A 17,555-nucleotide genomic window follows, 5' to 3' on the forward strand; every position below is an offset into this window, starting at 1 on the left:
TGACTCGTCTCTTTAATCTTTTAATAAAATCGTTATCTCCATAAATAACCGAAAGCATATAACTGATTTCATCCCTTGCTTTGAAAATCACCGCATATCATCGTTAGGAACCAAAGCTATATATTTATGAATAGCTTGTGAATAATTTGACTAGATTTTTAGAAAATCCAAGATTTTCGTGCAAGATAGTGTCAAAGATATAGAAATAAAAACAAATTATTAGTGGGATTTTGTGATGTCATAAAGGACATAAAGCAGTTGATCCCGGGCACGAATCGCTTCCTTCAAAATCTAAATAGACTTCAAAGTGCTTGTATGGATTCCCGTTGAATTACGATCAAGTACTTGCTGAGAAGTATTGAAAGACATCTTTTATAAATAAGGCTATTAAGGGTGGCTTTCACTTCAATTTAGATTTCGGTACTTGACATAAGACCGAAATGGAACAAAGTACTTGTGAGACCGATGTGGCCTATTAAACAAGTAGGTATATCTTATTCAGTGACTTGTTGACATGAAACAATTAGAAATCTCAACGAAAAAATTAAATCTGGACCCTTTGGGAAGAAAAGTGTTGGTGATATACATTTTCATAAGGATCTCTCACAAGTATACGAGATTTCAAGGTACATCCACAAAAGTGGTTTCGTTAATTCAAGATGAAAGCTAGAACATTTATTTGTTCACCGTCAATGCATTATAGGTATTGAATTTTGGGTTTCACTTAGCACGTAGTGACACGAAAGTTAAATCATAAACACAGAAGTTGTGTAACGATAAACCTCAGTGGTCGTGATGAGAGTCTCAAGGGTTAAAATTATGGAATGAATGATTCATGGAGAATAAGATTAAGGGTGTTTAAAGAATGAATGTACCTCTGCTATAAAACAGGACCAAGCAGAAAAACTCTTAACTGATGTTAGAGTAGAGTTAGGTAGCTCATAATGAGAGTGAATTTGTCAGCCTAATTGGGAAGACATGATTGGTATTTATCAAGTCATTAAGGCTTCACTCAAAATCTTTAGAGGCTTGGGTCAACATACAACAACATGCTTCTAGGGACACTTAGCTAATTTTAAAGATAAAGAATTATATCTGTCCAGCTCCACCATTAAGAAAGTTCCTTATTGATTAGATAAAGACTGAATAATAAAGAAAAACATTTTTGAATTATGGTTTGCATTTTCTGAAAAGAAATAAAAAACAAAAATGAAAAATATTTTTGGATTTTATAGGATTTTCTGAAAAAGAGATAAAAACAGAAAATATATATATATATATATATATATATATATATATATATATATATATATATATATATATATATATATATATATATATATATATATATATATATAGGGAAAAACATAAAATAAATTATAAGAAAAATGTGTGTACATACTATACAACTGAAACCATCACTTGAAAATGAGAAACGAACCGAGCCCAGTTAGACCGAACCAGAAATAGACCGAGCGTTCGGTTCATTTCGCTTCCCAAAAGAACCGAACCCGAAATGGACCGAGCGTTCGCTCTATTTCGCTTCCAAATTTTATTGAGGCGAAAGTGACTTTGGTACAGATTCAGCTTCCATCATTCCTAAGCCTTGTAGGATTTTATTAAAACTGGTTTCAGGCAAGGCTTTAGTAAAGATGCCAGCCAATTGATCAGTGGTTTTTACAAAATGAATTTCTACATTACCGTCTTCCACATGATCTTTGATGAAATGATACCTCAGTGCTATATGTTTCATATTTGAGTGTTGCACTGGGTTATGAAAAATCCCAATTGCGCTCTCTGAGTCACAATATAGTAGGATTTTCTTCATTTTTAGGCCATAGTCTTGAACTTGACTTTGTATCCAAATGACCTGAGATGTGCACGATGCTGCAACTATGTATTCAGCTTCGGCAGTTGAGAGTGAGACACATGTTTGCTTCTTTGACTACTAGCTAACCAGTTTGCCACCCAGAAATTGGCATCCTCCAGTGGTACTCTTTCGGTCCAGTCCACATCCTCCAAGATCAGCATCTGAGAATGCTTGGACAAAGAAACCTGACTTGGCTAGGTACCATAGACCGAGTGAAGAGGTTCGCTTCAGGTAACGTAAGATATTCTTCACAACTAGCATATGAGGTTCGTGAGGATTAGCTTGAAACCTAGCACAATAGCAAACAAAAAACATTATGTCTGGTCAACTTGATGTTAGGTACATCGGGGACTCTATCATTTGACGATAGAGGGTCATGTCAGCATCCGATTTGTTCAGAGAAGGTGTTAACTTTGTGCCAAACGCCATAGGAACCTTTACTTTTGAATCTCCCAACATTCCAAACTTGGAAAGCAAGGCCTTTTTGTAAGCCTCTTGATTAATGAAAATGTCTTCGGGTCCCTGTCTAATATTCAAGCCAAGGAAAAAGTTAATCGAACTCATTGAGCTCATTTCAAATTTAGTCTCCATCAACTTCCTAAAGTCAATTGTTAAGCTAGGATTTGTGGATTCGAAGATAATGTCATCGACGTAAATTTGAACTATCATAAGGTGGTCACCCTCTTTCTTACGAAAGAAGGTTGGGTCAACCGAACCTTGTTTAAAGTTAGACATTTTAAGAAATATAGTTAGAGTTTCATATCATGTCATTGGTGCCTGCTTGAGACCATAGACAGCCTTGTCCAGAATGTAGCAGTGATCTGGATACTTCTCGTTTACAAAACCCTGTGGTTGCTCTACATACACCGTCTCTTCTAGTTCTCCATTTAAGAAGGCACACTTCATATCCATTTGGAATACTTCAAAATTCTTGTGTGCAGCATAGGCGAGAAAAATACGAATTGATTCTAGTCGTGCCATGGGAGCGAAGGTCTCTTCGTAATCAATGCCTTCTTCTTGACAATAACCTTTCACAACCAATCTTGCCTTGTTGCGAATTACATTTCCTTCCTTGTCCATCTTGTTCCTGAAAACTCATTTTAGTCCAACCACAAAAGCATCCTTTGGTGTTGGAATCAGTCTCCACACTTTGTTTCGCTCGAACTCATTGAGTTCGTCCTGCATCGCATATACCCAATCAGAATGATCGAGTGTAGTGTTTATCGTCTTCGGTTCAACCTTGGAGACGAACGAATTAAACATGCAAAATTCTACTTTTGAGAATAGTGCAGTTTGTTTCACTTTCAGTTGTGATCGTGTGAGAACTTTTTCTGATGGTGCACCAATAATTTGTGTTTGAGGATGATCTTTGGTCCATTTGGAAAGTGGTGGGTAGTTAGGATCATAAGATGGATCCAATTCAACATCCACTTCTTCTTCGAGTTCTGATTGAATATCATCATCGTTTGAATTTGCATTCTCCCCCTCGAACGATGATACTTCCTCAGCTCCAGGCTCAGAATTTTCCCCCTGTACCTGACTTTTAGTTGTTGTTGATGATGATGGACTCTCCCCCTGGAATAATGAATCTTGGTTATTTGGAGAAGACGAACTCTCCCCCTGAACATAAGAACTATCACTTGACTTAGGCTGTTCGGTTGTTGGTGGTTGTTCTTATGTCATTTTCTTAGCAACATCATCGATTATCTTCTTCAGGTTGTTGACCTTGTTATCTGCAACTTTTGATTCAGAGTGAATAGCCTTTTCTGGTTCATCGAACAGCTGCATGTACTGCTCAAAGAAGTTTGAGATTGGTATCGTAGCCTGACCAGATTTAGGAAAAATCTCCTCCACAGAACCTTCGGTTGTCTTCAGTTTCTTAACGTAGTTATCATCGAAGGTGACATAGTAAGTCTCTTTGATTTTCTTCGAACGCTTGTTTAAGACTCGATATGCTTTGGATTTTAACGAGTAACCCAGAAAGATTCCTTCATCTGCTTTGATGTCAAACTTGTTTTGGTGCTCTTTTGAATTAAAGATGAAGAATCTGGAACCAAACACATGGAAAAACTTTACATTAGGCTTTCGGTTGTTCAAGATCTCATATGGAGTTATGGAAAAGCGTTTGTTGAGATAGGATCTGTTCGGTGTGTAGCAAGCAGTAGCAATGGCACCTACCCAGAAATACAAAGGTAGAGAAGCGAAGCTAAGCATGGTTCGTGCTACTTCACATAGAGATCGGTTTCGCCTTTCGACAATTCCATTTTGCTGTAGAGTATACAAAGTTGAGAAGTTGTGAGTTGTCCCCTTTTCTGCAAGAAAATCTTCAAATTCTTTGTTTTTGAACTTCAACCCGTTGTCTCTTTTGATGTTTTGAACTACCTTTCGCAGTTGAACTTCTACCTGCTTGATAAAGAGTCTAAGCTTCGGATTAGCCTCTGATTTCTGCCTAAAAAAGAACACCTAGGTAAATCGAGAGAAATCATCCACTATAACGAGTATATACCTGTTACCACCAATGCTCTCGATTGAAGATGGACCACATAGATCAATGTGAAGTAATTCTAGTGGTTCAATAATATTTGTGTTGACTCAAGAAGGGTGACTTTGTCGACTTTGTTTTCCCATTTCACAAGCAGCACACAAGTGTTCTTTATCAAACTTCAGAACTGGAAGACCTCGAACATGATCTCCAAGCACTAACTTGTTGATGTCTTTGAAGTTGAGATGGGAGAGTCTCCGATGCCAAAGTCAGCTTTCGTCTGAATGAGCCTTTGTTAGCAAGCAAACTGTTGGTTTTCCTCATATGGGATTGAGATTCAAAGGGTACATCTCTCCTTTTCGCTTCGATTTCAGTAGAATACTGTTTGTCTTTTTTTCAATAATCTCTGAGCCATCGTCATCGAATGAAACCTTTAACCTGGTACCAACCACCAATTGAGAAACACTGATGAGTTCGTGTCGTAGACCTTCAACGTACGCCACTTTTCGTATCGAGAAATCACCATTGGTGATCATACCATAACCTTTGATTGTGCCGAAAGAATTATTACCATACTTGACACTTCCATCATCTTGAAAGGACCGAAATTCCCTCAGCTCTTCCTTTCTTCCTATCATGTGACGCAAGCAGCCACTGTCTATGTATCATTCATCATCGAACTGCTCGTCTTGTATAACCTGCAAAAATTAAGAAGATTTAGGAACCTAAAGTTTATTGGGTCCTTGTGAGCCTTTTACAGAAAAGGGAATTGTAAGAGAAACATCAACGAAAAAGGTTTTTTTATTAATGTTCTTTCATCTTTCCTTTTATGGTGAAAACTTTGATTTTATTAGATTTAAGCGCTTCAGTTTCAGGTTTCGAATTGACGTTAGTTTTCTTTCAGTTCTTCACTTTGGATTTAAACGTCGTCTTCTTTTCATCTTCCGGAAAGAGCTTTCCTTTTCCCTTTTGATCATTTTGTGAGTGAGAGTGAGAATGAGAAAGATGAGAATTGGGAGCAGTATTAAGATTTTGATCATTGCCCTTACTTGGTTGAGAGCCGAAACTACCTTCCCTTCGGTTTCTCTCAATGGTTGATTTAGGACTGAAACTATCCTTTCGGTTTCTCACAACTTGAGATCCTAAACTTCTTTTCCGGTTATCGTCCGTCTGATGACCAAAACTTCTCTTTTGGTTGCTATGCATTTGTGGACCGAAGCTCTGTTTCCGGTTATCTTGATTTTGAGGACCGAAAATCCTCTTTCGGTTGTCTTGTTTTTGAGGACCGAAACTCTTCTTTTGGTTGCATTGTTTCTGATGATGGTGAGAAGCTGAGGTTGCTTTTGCTTCTTCTTTTGACTCATAAGCCTTTTCATGGCGAGTGTAATTGGGGTTTTGAGATCGCCAAAAATGCTTCCTTTCAGTAAGATTCTTTTTGAATCTCAAATTTTGTTGATGCTTTCTTTCTAACACTTTTTTGGTGTTTTATGGATGATTGCCTTTCGCTTCGGTACTTGAGCATGATTTTCGCTCTTTAGCGAAGAGGTTTCGCTTGACACCCTGACTGGTTCGCCTGAGTCAATTTTAGTACCACTTGTGCTTGGCACATCAAATCGTGTACGATCATTAAGTGGTTCTGCCATATATCTATCTTTCACTCTCCATGATGTTTTCTGAGATAGACCATTTGTTTCATCGGCGTTATCTATCGGTGCTGACCAGAAAAACTCATCGCAGCCATCAACATTATCTTCTTCTACTAATGTCGTTAGTTCGGTTGTCTGTTGCTGTGTAACTCCTTGAACAGTGTAAACTTTATTTGGAGTTGTCTGGTCCTTTTGATATAGAATGGCATTTGCCTTGAGAACTTTAGTCTTGTCTTTTGATGAGCGAGCGAACTCAACAGAGTTTTCAAAAATAAGATTTTTATTGGTTTCAGGTTCGCTCTTGACAAATTCAGAACAGTCCACCTCATCTTCTACAGATATCACACTCATGTCATCATCCTCATTGAATTCAGAAGTGTTTTCAATATCAATTTTATTTTCTGAACTCAACTTGGCATTCAAAGAGTCAAATTTCTGTACAGTTTCAGTTTTGATTTTTAGCTTGTCATTTTCATCCAACAAATTTTTGAGCATGTCCTTACGGTCTTTTGACTTTATAAAGGACTCTAGTTTGTCTAGACCAATTTTGTATGAGGGAGAGATATCTCCAGAAGAAATAACGTTTTCATAGTTGTATGCATCGGCATCGATTTCATCCTCCTTGAACTCAAGGAAGGGTAAAATCTTACAATGTATGTTCTTTCCTATATCACAATTAAGATGCAATTGAGTAATGTTGGAATATAATCTTTTAGCAATTAAACAAAAAACATTCTGTTGTTTCAAAAGCTTTAAATTATCTCTTTGCAAATAAATTGTTTCATCCCTAGACCTAATCAACTCTTTCTCCTTTTGCACTATCCACATTGAAAAAAAAAACAACAAAACGAAGTGGGGTTTTTTTTGAGGAAAAAAAAGTTTGTTTTTTATATATTAACATGAATCTCTATGGAAAGATGACGAAAAATCGTAAACAACAGTATATTCGGCTTTTTTCGATAAAAAACATGGCCTAAAAAAATTTAAACGGATAAAATAATTGGGTTTTTTTTGTAAAGATGTGAGTTTTTTTGTTTAATCTAGTGTATGTGCGTCTAATGTACAAGTGTACATGCATTCCTTTGGCAGTTGATCATTGTGATTTTCGACGCTCACGATTGGTTCATTGATTCGTTGTTAATAATAATTATCTATTGAATCTCATCTTATATATATATATATATATATATATATATATATATATATATATATATATATATATATATATATATATATATATATATATATATATATATATATATATATTAGACGAATGCTAGCGCGTTGCGCAGAAACACCTACATAGTTGAAGTCTTTACAAATATACGTTTTTTTAATATAACAATAGCGTTGTTGTTAAATTTGATATAATAATCCGTATACTAAATTGATATATTTTATTGATTATTTTGAATTATATGATAATATATACATTTATTATAATTGCATAATCTCAATCATTTGAATGACTTGTACTCGTGAGTTACACATGAATAAATTCAAATATAATATATGGTTTAATGTTATCTATAGTTGTTGTTATTGTTAATTAAGTTTCTAAATTTTTTTACTTGATGTTTTAATTTCTATCATTATAATTATTTAAAACAACAAACATTGTTTTTTGATTTTAAAGGTAACAATATAATCATTTATATAGAGTTATTTTTAAGTACTGTTATTATAAGTTATTTTAAGCTACTTATTTGAAATAACGATTATAAAAATATATTTACGAATTATTTTAGTTAAATTAAGATTACAATTTAGTTTTTGCATTTATCACTACATTTTATCACTTTTAACTATTTATAAAATATTCTTTGGTTTTTTAAGTGGAACTGAAATTTATATTTAAGTTGACATTGTAATGTTATATTTAAAATAACAATTTAAGTATTATGTCCAAACTGTTCAAAAGTCGTAGCTTTAAACTGAAAATGGTTTACATACAACATATTAAATTTAATAAATTAAGTATAATATGTTAAAAGTTAAAAACATAACTTTATAAGTAGAAGTAAAAATATTATTTTAAAATTGAAATTTAGTATATTTATGATTACACTTTAGGTTTGATATTTATTTAACCATATTAACCAACTTATAATCATTATTAGAAAAACACTACAATTAATCACTTTTAACTATTTACAAAATATTCTTTCGGTTGTTTAAGTTAAACTAAAATTTATATTTAAGTTGATCCTGTAATGTTATATTCAAATTCATAATTTATGTATTTATACAAATTGTTACAAAATTGTATCTTTAAAATAATAATGGTTTACATCCAAAAATATATTAAAACTAATAAATTAAGTATAATATATTAAAATTTAAAAACATCACTTAATAAGTAGAAGTATATATGTTATTTTAATATTGAAATTTAGTTTATATATGATTACACTTTAGGTTTGATATTTATTTAACCTTATTAGCCAATTTATAATTATTATTATAAAGAAGTTGAAAAGTCATAGGAGTTTCAAATGAATGTGGTGAAAGAAAAAATGCATGAGAGTTTCAAATAAATGTGGTGAAAGGAAAAATGTTTCCTTTATAATATACTAGGCGAATGCCCACGCGTTGCGCATAAACACCTATATAGTTGAAGTCTTTACAAATATATGTTTTTTTAAATATAATAATAATGTTGTTGTTAAATTTGATATAATAATTCGTATACTAAATTGATATAATATATTGATTATTTCGAATTATATGATAATATATACATCTATTATAACTGCATTATCTCAATCATTTGAATGATTTCTACCCACGACTTACATATGAATAAAATTAAATATAATATATGGTTTAATGTTATTTATAGTTATTGTTATTGTTAATAAAGTTTTTAAAATTTATTTGCTTAACGTTTTAATTTTTTTCATTATAATTATTTAAAACATCAAATATTGTTTTTTGATTTTAAAGATAACAATATAATCATTTATATAGAGTTATTTTTATCTGTTGTTATTGTAAGTTATTTTAAACTACTTATTTGAAAACTTTTAGCGATTATAAAAATATCTTTAGAAAATATTTTAGTTAAATTGATATTACAATTTAGTTTTTGCATTTATCACTACAATATATCACTTTTAACTATTTAATAAATATTTTTTGGTTTTATTAAGTGGAACTGAAATTTATATTTAAGTTAACACTGCAATGTTATATTTAAATTAACAATTTAAGTATTTTTTAAATTGTTCAAAAGTTGTTGCTTTAAACTGATAATTGTTTACATACAACAACGTTTCAAATCTAATAAATTAAGTATAACATTTTAAAAGTTAAAGACGCAACTTTATAAGTAGAAGTAAGATATTATTTTAAAATTGAAATTTAGTTTATTTATGATTATACTTTAGGTTTGATATTTATTTAACTTTATTAACAAACTTATTATCATTATTAGAAAGACACTACAATTTATCACTTTTAACTATTTACAAAATATTTTTTTGGTTGTTTAAGGTAAACTAAAATTTATATTTAAGTTGACTCTGTAATGTTATATTTAAATTAATAATTTAACTATTTTATACAAATTGTACCGAAACTGTATCTTTAAAATGACAATCGTTTACATCCAACAATATATTAAAACTAATAAATTAAGTATAATATGTTAAAAGTTAAAAACATAACTCTATAAGTAGAAGTAAATATATTATTTTAATATTGGAATTTAGCTTATATATGATTACACTTTAGGTTTAATATTTATTTAACTTTATTAACCAACTTATAATTATTATTAAGAAGAAATTGAAAAGTCATGGGAGTTTCAAATGAATGTGGTGAAAGGAAAAACGCATGGGAGTTTCAAATGCATGAGTTTCAAGGAAAAATGCTAGCTTTATAAGATATATATATATATATATATATATATATATATATATATATATATATATATATATACTAGGTTACAACCCATGGAAACCATGGGTAAGTAAGAAAAAAATATTGATAATTAAAATTATAATAATTTTATCCAACATAGGTTAACAAACTACACTGTTTTGTTATAAAGGATTTCGATTGATTTATGTATCCACCATTAACAATGATTCAAAGTAAACAATATTTATCACCATTCAATTTTTATATATTGAATTATTAGCCAAACTCCTCATTAGATATAAAGTAAAACTTTGAATTTTGTCAAACTAACAACATGGTGATCGTTTAAGTTTAACCAAAACCTATTAAAATACATCTTCTTTATTCAAAACCTAATTTACTAATTGGGTTTTTAAAAGCAAGTATTTATATGATGTATCATGTCTGTTTCCTGTAAAGATTTCATATGGGTAATTCTAAAATTATCAGACATAACTAGAGCTAATTTACCTGTTTAATTACTTTTAAATAGAAGAAAGCTAAGATGGTCATTTATCACATTCAACGTCATAATTGCCCGTTTACCATGTAAAATTCTTATTGTATATATTTATCAAGTGGAAAAACACAAATTTAATTCTATCATAAACCAAACTAATATAACACAAAAAAAATATGAATGAGGATGAAGGAGTTACCGGTGGATAATGCGATCTATAATCCGTATGTGGCCCTCTTTACTACAAACATTAACGGAATTTGTATCAAAATATGAATCTAAGATCCAAACCATTCTTGGTTCCATATAAAAAAAAGGGCAAAGTAGATGATAAGTTCAGAAATTTCATCATATACCCGTAATTTCCTTATTTATTGATAAGGGATAACTTGGAAAATTACTCAAGACAGTATCATGGAACAACCCCATGTCAAGATCTCTAATTCACTAATTTAATTTCAATATAATGACAAATTCACTCTAAACAACTATTTAAACAAACCTAAAACAACCTTAAATATGAGTATGACCAAGATGCCCCTCTTTAGTACCTTTACTACAAATACTACACTTTTCACTTGTTTATCAGATCATATATAGGCTCCCAATCTCATTTCCTCGAGTATCTCAATCTGGTGTCTCTATTCACTTTGAGCTACAAAAGGCATGGTCAAAGTACGTACAAGTTACATTAGAAAAGGCAAAGGATACTGAAACTATTTGCAATAAGTAACTGACACATATTCAAGATGGATGGTCATGTAGTTCTTGACTTTGAAACCTCCAGGTCCATACACAAAAAAGGAAATCATTTCATCTACATCTTAAAGATTATAAAGTAAGACCCTACCCACTATCTTGTTGATAAATAATCGAAGACACACCAAAAATGTTTTAGCCATAATAAAAAAAACCAATAGGAGTGAAAATCACATAAATTTGAAATGAAATTAACAAAATTGAGCATCCTTAACTAAAGAGGGATGAATGAAGCACCAGCAACTCATGTCATACTTCAAATATTAGTTCCATGCCGCATATGTGATATGCAGATACAAAATAAGAATAATCTAAAAACAAAACCAGGTAGGTGAACTTGCACCACATAATACCACCTTACCCCCCTGACATATCATGAATCTTGTAATACTCAGAAGGAACACCAATGAGATATATATTATGTTGCGAACATAACTTAAAATTTTGGGGGACTTTGAGAGCAGATTCATCAAACAAAATTCCCCATTATCTAAGAGTTCTGGAAAAACCTATTCCAAGGTAATACAAACTTTTGTCAAGAATCGGACCAAAACCATCTATTTTTGTTAGATTGAATCAATATACGAAATTATTATATTTTCAATTTTTATAGGAAAAGAAAAAGCAGATGATCATCAAAGCTTCTTATTATCATCCCTAATTTGAAATGGTCAACTCATGTACAAAACGAACAAATTAACAACAATTATCGGACGATACATACTACAAATTCATATCACTTTGTTTCAGAGCCATTCAAGAGAAAGAGAACAAAGAACCCAATTTCTTGAACCATCTAACAAAAAATGAAAACCCTAGTCACGATTTTTAGGGGAAAAAAACAAATATCAAAATTCGTAGTCAAAGGAAGGCGAACTTCATCAGTGTTGATTAGGTCGGTACAGTGGAATTCGTCGGTTTAAAGGAAGCAGACAACTTCCATGTCTAGGGTTTTCAAATGAGATGTGAGCGATACGGGATCTGATCAAACAGCAGCAACAGACAATTATAAAACCATGATTTTTTAGGATTTAGTTGTTGATTTATTTTTGATTTCTTGCTAACATTATAGGATGTATGGTTGTTGAAATTGATGAGGAGATACATATATGAGCGGGAAAATAAAAAGTTGGAGATGTAATAAGAATTGAATTGAACGGAATCGGAAAACCTGAAAGATTTTAAGTAAAGAGCTGAGCGGGAATAGGAAAACCTGAAAGATTTTTGAGTTTTGTGATACCTTAAATTGAGGACTCATTCTTTAAATTTGAATTGATATAGGGGAATGAGCAAGATATAAGGGATGAAGGGTTTTAAAACTAAGGGGCATATTAGTCGGTTCACATTGAAAATTTTCTAAGATGAAAAGAAACCACATGTACAAAAAGTTATATATATATATATATATATATATATATATATATATATATATATATATATATATATATATATATATATAATATGAGAGAGAGAGAGAGCAAAATGTTCCTTGGTTGTCTATCGACATTTAGCCGTGACAAGGAGTGTTAGTTTTTCGTCCTAGGAGGTTGTCTTATAACGTTGTTAAGAGAATACGCGCTGTTAGTTGTGGGTGTGTGCATTATGTGGGTTCCATCATTAGTTGTGTTGTAAACTTGGTTATTGTAAGAAGAAATTAAATCTCCTCCTATTTTCCTTCCTACGTATCTTCTTACCCATTTGAAATAATAACAAGTATATTAAAATATCATTAATCTTATCTAAAGATGACACATGTCACCATTTTAAATGGATAGGAACATAAGTAGGAAAAGAATGTAGGAGGATAAATACCACATTTATTACATTGGTCTGTAATTTGATATTGAACCTTTATAACCAAAATAGTAAAATATTCAAATGCAGTAAGTAATTACGAAAGACTGTTCATAGTTGATATGTTGGATTAAATATTTGAGGTTATATATATGATTGAATAACTTTAACTACTTTGTTGTTACTAAGTATATGATAAAGACCACATTTATTACTTTTTGACTAAGCACATCCTACACCACTGGGCTTGACCCATTCATTCAGCAATGGCCGTTATTGTTTCTTTAGGTTAGCAATGATAAAGATCACATTTATTACTTTGACTAAGCACATCCTACATGCACCACTGGGCATGACCTATTCGTTCAGCAATGTCCATTATTGCTTCTTTAGTTTAGCCAAAACCAATCCATTAGTATCAAGTCTCAGATGGACTCCTTACAAAAATATCCGAAAAACTATATTTAAGGATAAAAAGATGCCATTAATTGTTCGTTATCAATGACATATATAGTTCTAACAAGACATGCAAAATACTGAAGTTTTTTTAGAAATGTTTGATTTATCATTTTAACACAAGAAGATCTCATCATGATTCATGAAACAAGAATCGCTACTACTATTCAAACTTTTTAGTATTCACAATCACACTACATGAAAGGAAAAATCGTCAGAAACTAAGAACCAATATCCATCAAACACATTCGAACAGACTAAATAAAGCATATTGATAATCTAAAAACTAATGACAATCATAATCTTCCTTACCCTGAAACTAAACGAAAAGTTACAAAAGTAGTAATAAATAACACATAACATAGTCTAGTTGAATAGATTAATGCTGCTCATATATATATAGTTTTGACCCGGGCCAATTTCTTTGAGAGTGGAGTTTGTTTTTGTTTGTTTGTTTAAGACAGGGACTGATACGTTTTGAGGAGTGGAATGAGAGAGCCACTTAGGTGAAGGGACATCACCTCATTGGTGGACCCCACGAGCTTGCCGCCTATGTATACAGCTGGCACAGGGGATGAACTACAGCCTTGCTTAAGGAGAGCCTTCTCCATCTCCCTTCCTTGAGGATCTTTATCTATTTCATAGACTACAGGATTCACCCTAAGTTCATGGAAGAGAATGGTGACAGCATAACACAAGCAACAAGTGCTCTTGGTGAAGATCACAACTCCATTCTCAGATGTCAATGCTTTTATCTTCTCCATCTCAACTGATCACTCAGATCAAAATCCAATTCAGACTATGATCCGATTGGGTGGGAATTGGTAATAGGAAATTAAGAAGAGGGAGATGATGAGATTTGGTTGAAGTTGTAGGTTTCGTGCCACTTGTATTTATATGAAACTTTGAAAGCTGGGTTGGGGCCTGTGGGTGCTTTACTTAGATGCTTGAAGACTAATAAAAGTGTCTTTGAAAGATGGATGCTCTTTTTGTGCCCAAAACGATGGAACAACTTGAGCACATATATTCTTCTTGCAAACAAATTACAACCATATGATACATCAATTAAATGTTTTGAATCATGATTAAGTGGCTAATTAGCATGTTTGTTTGACGTGGGCAAGCTCAAGACCGTGGGTTAGACCACTCCACATCCTAGGGGCGTGAGTACTGAGCAGTACACGAAAAAGCTGAAAGTTGAAAAGGGCCGGTCAATATTGTTTCAAACAGATTCTTTCCTATATATTCTCAGGGTAAAAGGATTGGGAATGAGATTGCATTTTGGTGGGCTAGCTATGATATTCTTCTTTATATTACCACCAACGTCCTTACATTCATTCAAACATGCGAATCTTGTTTATTCACATAGTTTCAAGCTCAGTTAGTCTGAACTCAGTTGAAGTACTAAAATGCATTTTAAGAAAACCAAATTAAAACCAAATATTTCATTACTTTGTACTTCCTTATGAAACTATTAAGAGGAGTCGACATATCTAGGGAAGCAGTTGGGCAACCCCTGGAAACGTTTCTTGTACTAGTTAATATTCGACCCTCTCTCCTGGTCTAAAATTCTAGCAAAGATCACATACTTGTGCACACAAAAGGCACCTCTACATGTTCACTTTTCAATATGTGGTGCTAGCAACCACTTATGCAAATTTTCATATGTGGACTTCCACAAAGATCAATCAACAATAACATGTAGACGCTTAAGTTTTGTTCATAAGTACAGAGATATTATAAATCTGCCACTAAACTTCAAATATGCAAGCAAAAAGAAATATAGAAAGCCATGATGATCTTCAAAGTACCAACTTAACTATGATTAAAATGATGAGCTAGACATTCATAGTAATCATACATCTGGAAACATCAGTTCCAAAAGTTGATGTTGTGGAAAACAAGAGTTGCTCACTTGTCATGTCGGACAAGAGGGATAAGCTAAGCATGTCTGATCATTAATCTTTTTTTCTTCTATATTGTGCTTCTCCTGCACATCTGAATATTCTAAAGTTGTAGCACTTAGACCGGAGGGTGTGGGAGGGGAGCTTCTCTCACTTTTTGTGGGCTATACCCTCATTTCCCTCACTTTTCTTTCCCCCGTTTAAAACCCAAGGAATGGGTGGGAAGTCCTTCCCTCATTTTTTTTTTATTAAACAAAATTAAATTTTTTTTATGATTTATAATTTTTAAATTAATACTAAACATAAAATTTAATTAAACATAAAAAGCATTTCATTAATTAAAATAAAAATTACATTAAACCTAATATTTAAATAAGTAGAAAAATAATTAATATCCTAATTTTATATAAACCAAAGTACGTCACTCGGAATCATCGTGTTCGTCATCGCCCTCATCGTCCTCGTCATCGTCTTGATCGTCTTCATTATTCTCCCCAGCGTCAATGTCGTCGTCTGAATCTTCACTCTCGACGAACATATCAGAATCCTCATCTGATTCGTCAAATAAATCATCGTGAGGAAACTCTAACGGGGGCTGAATATAAACCCTATAAATGTGCTCCACCAAATCAGCATTTCATTAATTAAAATAAAAATTACATTAAACCTAATATTTAAATAAATAGAAAAATAATTAATATCTTAATTTTATATAAACCAAAATACGTCACTTGAAATCATCGTGTTCGTCATCGTCCTCGTCATCGCCTTGATCGTCTTCATTATTCTCCCCAACGTCACTCTCGTCATCGGAATCTTCACTCTCGACGAACATATCAGAATCCTCATCTGATTCGTCAAACAAATCATCGTGAGGAAACTATAAGGGGGCTGAATATGAAACCTATAAATGTGCTCCCCCAAATCAGCACGAAGTGCGTGATGAATGTCGCGATTGTGGACTTCTCTTCTATTCACCATATACTCTTGTGTACCAACGGCTACTCCTTCGACATTTGGCAAAACTTCATTTTCGTTGTACCGGCATATCGCTCTTCCTTCGTCTTCAAGAATCATATTATGCAATATGATACATGCATACATTACGTGTTGTAACCTTTTCACCTCATATGACCTTGCCCCGACCGTTAGTACTTGCCAACGTCTCTTAAGTACACCAAATGTTCGCTCCACATCCTTCCTAGCTGACTCTTGCGCCTCTTTAAACTTTTTCCTTTTCTGGTCGTTAGGACATGTAAATGATTTCACAAAAACATACAATGGAGGATATATACCGTCAGTAAGATAGTATCCACGCTTATATGCTACCCCATTTGCTTGAAAAGGTACATCGTGCGACTTTCCAAGGTAGATATCATTGAATACCGGCGACTAGTCTAGCACATTGATGTCATTGTTTGCACCAGATGGACCAAAGAATGCATGTCATATCCAAAGATCATGTGATGCGATAGCCTCTAGAATGATCGTCGGCTCTTTGTGGTCACCTCTCATGTACTGACCACGTCATGCGTTGGGGCATAATGTGTAATGACCGAAAAATTTCAACCAATTTAAACTTTTCAAAAACAACCCGATTTCATTAAATTATTACAAAAAGGTTTTCAATACAATTAATTCAGAGTATTCCCAAAATCACATCACAACATAAACATGAGGAGCGGTACGATCACGCCTTCGCCTTGCCACAGTCTCCTGAAGAACCTGAAAAACATTAAACCACAACTGTAAGCCCGAAAGCTTAGTGAGATATCCCCAAAATACCAACCGCATATACCATACACGCATAACATGCCATATCATATCTGATCACAGAACAGCCATGCACTTCGGGTCTACTGTGTGACTGGTCCGCCGCACCGGCCAACAGTCCACCTGGTCCACCCTCCGAGTCTAGCCATATACATCGAGTCTACGGTGTGATTGGTCCGCCCGCACCGGGCCTTCAATCCATTTGGTCCACTCTCTGAGTCTACAGTATGACTGGTCCGCCCGCACCGGGCCTTCAGTCAGCCTGGTCCACTCTCCTAGCCTCGGCACGTCTGGTCCGCCCTCTTGGGGCCTACAGCCTATCCGGATCGCTCGCTGGGCCTTCGGGACAACCGGTCCGCCCTGGGTATCTTGGCCTACAGCACAAAGCAGGACCCGCCTCAACCCAACTCCAGTCCAAACAACCATGTGCACATAAACATACAATCATATAACAATTCACAGTCAACAAGCCGATCAAACAGATCACATAACATATCATCATCCTAAC

At 33.3% G+C, this 17,555-nt stretch overlaps 1 protein-coding gene across 1 annotated transcript; it reads right to left on the reverse strand.

Annotated features, from left to right (window-relative positions):
* Nucleotides 1–13,592: 13,592 nt before the first annotated feature.
* On the reverse strand, nucleotides 13,593–14,248 carry LOC145055716 (glutaredoxin-C13-like). The gene has a single exon (XM_079004101.1). The coding sequence runs from the start codon at nucleotides 14,132–14,134 to the stop codon at nucleotides 13,826–13,828; it is 309 nt and encodes a 102-aa protein (XP_078860227.1). The 5' UTR covers nucleotides 14,135–14,248; the 3' UTR covers nucleotides 13,593–13,825.
* Nucleotides 14,249–17,555: the final 3,307 nt, after the last annotated feature.

This window comes from Lactuca serriola, chromosome 5, assembly GCF_051521515.1.
Source record: "Lactuca serriola cultivar US96UC23 chromosome 5, Lser_US96UC23_V15, whole genome shotgun sequence".
NCBI lineage: Eukaryota > Viridiplantae > Streptophyta > Magnoliopsida > Asterales > Asteraceae > Lactuca > Lactuca serriola.